Source organism: Marmota monax, unplaced genomic scaffold (genome assembly GCF_021218885.2).
Source record: "Marmota monax isolate L192 unplaced genomic scaffold, Marmota_monax_Labrador192_F-V1.1 WCK01_AAM20220418_F8-fsc00007, whole genome shotgun sequence".
NCBI lineage: Eukaryota > Metazoa > Chordata > Mammalia > Rodentia > Sciuridae > Marmota > Marmota monax.
In genome coordinates this window covers 23,601,170-23,605,525 of record NW_026692781.1, presented here as the reverse complement: position 1 = coordinate 23,605,525, position 4,356 = coordinate 23,601,170, and the positions used below count along the sequence as shown (strand labels likewise).

At 50.0% G+C, this 4,356-nt stretch overlaps 1 protein-coding gene across 1 annotated transcript; it reads right to left on the bottom strand.

Moving 5' to 3' along the window:
• Nucleotides 1-398: 398 nt before the first annotated feature.
• LOC124094647 (uncharacterized) lies at nt 399-3,033 on the bottom strand. The gene is given in 4 exon segments (XM_046447556.2): nt 399-1,031; nt 1,033-1,713; nt 1,716-2,315; nt 2,364-3,033. Coding segments are annotated over 4 exon segments (2,391 nt in total). The 5' UTR covers nt 2,841-3,033.
• Between the last annotated feature and the right edge of the window lie 1,323 nt (nt 3,034-4,356).

Here is a 4,356-nt window from a genome sequence, read left to right as displayed (position 1 = left end):
CCTGCGTTATGATAGAGCACTCTGGGAAACGTCTGCACCATTATACAATTAATCACATCTTTTGACCATTTTATGAAAACATAAATAATGTTTAAGTATATAGAATTATACTGTTTTAGGGACGGACAAGGCAAGGCACCTAAGATACAATCTGCTTAGCACCCTGAACCCTGAGCGAAAATGGTATACTGTCCTGGACTTAAAAGATGCTTTCTTTTGCTTGCCTCTGCATAAAGATAGTCAGTTGCTGTTTGCTTTCGAGTGGGTAGACCCAGAAACCGGAACGTCTGGTCAACTAACTTGAACCAGACTCCCACAGGGGTTCAAAAACTCCCCCACTCTCTTTGATGAAGCCCTCCACAGAGATCTCAACAACTTCAGAACTACGCACCCCGAAGTCACCCTGCTTCAATATGTGGATGACCTGCTACTGGCAGCCGATACCAAGGAAAACTGTGATTGTACGGATTAGGTACTGTGGGGTGAATGTCCTGCACTCTGTTGTTGATCTCTCTTAGGTCTTGAACGGGGCGATAGTCCCTGGTTCCTGGCTTTTTTACTGGTAGCAGGGGAGTGTTCCAGGCCGATTGACAGGGCCTTAGGACCCCTAAGGCCAGATATTTCTGAATATGGGGCCTTATCCCATTTTTAGCTTCTTTGCTCAGAGGATATTGTTTAATATTAATTGGGGAGGCTGAGGTTTTTAACTCCACCATTATTGGAGGTTGTTTTACGGGTAGGCCTAACCGAGCAGTTTCTGCCCAGGCATCTGGGTAATCTGTTATCCATTTCTGAGATAGCTTGCCTGTTTGATCAGTCTTGGGGGGTGTGAAGAGTTGATGTTCATCTTCTACTGACATAGTTAAAGCCATGACTATAGGAGTTTTTACTGAAGGATTTAGAAATTCCATTTGGGGGCCTTCAGGGTTAAAAGTTATTCTGGCCTGGAGTTTGGTGAGCAGATCTCTGCCCATCAATGGGTCTGGGCATTCTGGGATCACTAGGAAGGACTGATGGACTTTTTTTTTTCCCCAGGTCCATGGTCCTCTTAGTTGTCCAAGCCCGATATTTACTGCCTTTAGCCCCTTGAACTAGAGACCTTTTAGTTGATAGAGGGCCCAATGGGTCCTTAAGGGCTGAGTATATTGCCCCTGTATCCACTTCAAAGTTTACTGGGGTCCCCTCCACTTCAAAAGTTACCCTGAGCTCGGGGAGGGGATCCGAGCCCCGACTTTCCTAGTCATCCTCCAGAGTTAGAATGGCTGGCTGGCATGGCTGTTTCTTTCTAGGGCACTCTTTGGCCCAGTATCCTTTTTCTCTACAGTAGGCACATTGATCTGAGGCCAGAGGTGGTGGCTTCTGGCGTGGGCCCAGGTATCCCTTTCTGTCTCCCTGTCTCTTAATTTCTGGCCTATTTGTTGTTGTGACCAGGACCTTAGTCAATGCCTCAGTCTGTTTTTTGCTTCTTTTATCCTCCCTTTACTCCCTTTCTTTCTCCCTCCTTTGTTCCTTCTCTTCCTCAGTTTCTCTCTTATAGTATACCTTCTCGGCTTCTCTGACTAAATCTCTCAGAGTCATATCTTGTAATCCATCTAAGCGTTGTAACTTTCTTTTAATATCCAGGGCAGCTTGCCCAATAAAGGCCATCATGACAGATGCCTTTTGATCCTCTGCCTGAGGATCAAAAGGAGTATATCTCCTATATGCCTCCATATAATTCTCTCCAGAAACATAGAGGGAGACTCATTAGGCCCTTGAATAATCTCTCTTACCTTGGCCAAATTAGTTGGCCGTCTAGCGGCTGCTCGGAGACCCGCTATTAGAGCCTGGCGATAAGTGGACAGATTCTCCCTACCTTCAAAGGTGTTGGGGGCCCAGTTGGGTTGGTTCAAGGGGAAGTTGTGTCGGTCACCCATCTGGTCCAAGGATATTTTTTTCCTAGCTTCCAGGAGGATTCTCTTTTGTTCCTCTGTCATGAAGAGAGTCCCTAGGAGTTGTTGGCAGTCATCCCAAGTAGGCTGGTGTGAAAACATCAATGACTTAATCAGACCTGTGAGCCAGGTGGGGTCCTCGGAAAAAGGGGGATTGTTATTTTTCTAGTTATATAGATCTGAAGAGGAGAAAGGCCAATACTGGTAAGCTTGCATTTCTCCATCATGGCCATCCTCTATCATTGGCCCATAAGGACGGAGGGGAAGTATCACGGGGGCTTCAGTGTTTTTAATCATTGGCTGCTGGGGAGTTCCTTTAGTTGGGCCAGCTTCCTCCAGGGGAGGAGGGGCTATGTGTGCCTTGGGGAAGTCATCTGGAGGGTACTGGGCCGGCTTAGCTTCCTCCAATGGTGGAGAGGCTGAGTCAGCAGCAGGAGAATCACTTAGAGGGTGTTGGGGGTTGGGGAACGAAGGCAGGAGATAAGGAAAGGGAGGAGAGTCCAGTAGAGTCAAATCTTGAGACTCAGGGAGAACAGAGGGTGGAGGAGGAGCAGAGGGTTTGAGAGATAGAATCGTGGGGGGAGGAGTAGGAGCGGGGACAGGGACAAGAAAAGGCTTCACCCATGGAGGAGGAGATTCACAGAGGTCCTGCCAAATTAAGATATACGGCTGTTGATCTGGATGGCTATGTGGCCCCGGCTGAAAAACAATATCTCTGACTTTTCGAATTAGTGGGGAGTAGAAAGATCCTTCTGGAGGCCATCCGACTCCAAAGGCGGGCCATTCTGAGGCACAGAGAGTCTGCCAGGTCCGGCGTTTTACTGAAAAAGAAAGATTCTGAGCCCTTAAGCGGACTTCAGTCCAGTGATCAAGGGTCAGGGACAGAGGCTTGGTATGGCTCTGTCCCATAATGAAAGTTACTTGAACAAAGACAGGGACAATACAAACGTGACACAAACACAGACACACACAGTAAACGTGTAACACAAGTTCAGAGGCAAAGATTAAAAACAGACAGTGAATTCAACCTGAGAGAAAGAATTGCCGGCAAGACCAGACGGGTTGGCAGCAGAATATACCAGATGAGGGCACTTCCGTCCCTCCCAGAGTCCTTCAAGGCGTCCCTTGAAGAACGTGGCCTGTGGCTTCAGGACACGTCTGTCCACCACCGCCAGGGGGAGCTCACGCTCTCCACTGGCAACCACACTCTGCCAACCCAAACCGGAAAACCAGAAAGGCTCTGAGAGCTCACGCTCTCCACTGAGCCAAAAACCAAGCTCTGAGCGATCGCAAAGGAAAAACAAGGAGAAGAAGGAGGAGGAGGAGGAGAAGAAGGAGGAGGAGGAGGAGGAGGAGGAGGAGGAGGAGGAGAAGGAGAAGAAGAAGCGCCTTACTTACCCCCTAAAGGAGTCTGTTGGGGTCTCCCTGTCCGGCGATGCGCACTTCCAGGCCAATGCACCAAATGTAAGGGACCGGCGAAACGTGGGAGGAAGAGACCACCAAGAGACTGTCTCATGCAACAGCAAAAAGGGTTTATTTGGAGACCAGCATGCTGGGGCTCAGAGCTCACTAGAGCAAAGAGAGATAGAGCACTGGGAACAGCTTAAGCAGAGCTTATATACTTTTCTTGGAGAGGGCAGGGAGGGAAGTTCATTGACGGGTCAGGGCGAGTGGGCAGTTTGCTTGCAATCGAGTGAGGGAGTGCATTCTGCAGTTTGGCAGTTGGGGACAGCACATTCTGGGAACAAGAGTAGCAAACAGTTCTCAGGATTTCAACAGTGGTACTAGCCCACCATCCCCTGACTGGGGCAGAGATGGCGGTAAAAGTTGTGCAGAAGTCAGAGGAAAACAAGTCCTTGCTATGTGAAAGGGATTGGTTGATGGCCTTGGAACACCCAAACCTGATCCAGCTCTTCCAGGTCATAAGACCATGGACAACATGTACCTCGTCATGGAGCGCGCACGTGGGTGGACAGCTCCGGCATCACATCCCGCGGGCTGGTGGCACAAGGGAGGCAAAGGTCTGCCGGTTGTTCAGGGAGATGGTACGTGTAGTGCAATACTGCTACCAGAAGGGCGTCGCGCACCTCAACTTGAAGCCAGAGAACTTCGTGGTGGATGCCAGGGGCCGCCATCCCAGGCTCATTGACTTTGGCCTGAGCATCCGCTTCATACCTGGGCAGAAGCTGGAAGGGTTCGGGGGCACTCTCCTGTACTGTGCCCCTGAAATCATCCAGGGGAAGGAATTTGAAGGTCCCTGGCGGATGTCTGGAGCCTGGGAGTCGCTCTGTATTTTATGCTCACAGGGAAAAGGCCATTCTGGGCGATCACTACTAAGGGGCTGGAGAAGCGGATCTTGCGGGCCAGCTACAACATCCCTCGGCACGTGTCCGAGGGGGCACGCAGCCTCATCCAGCAAATCCTG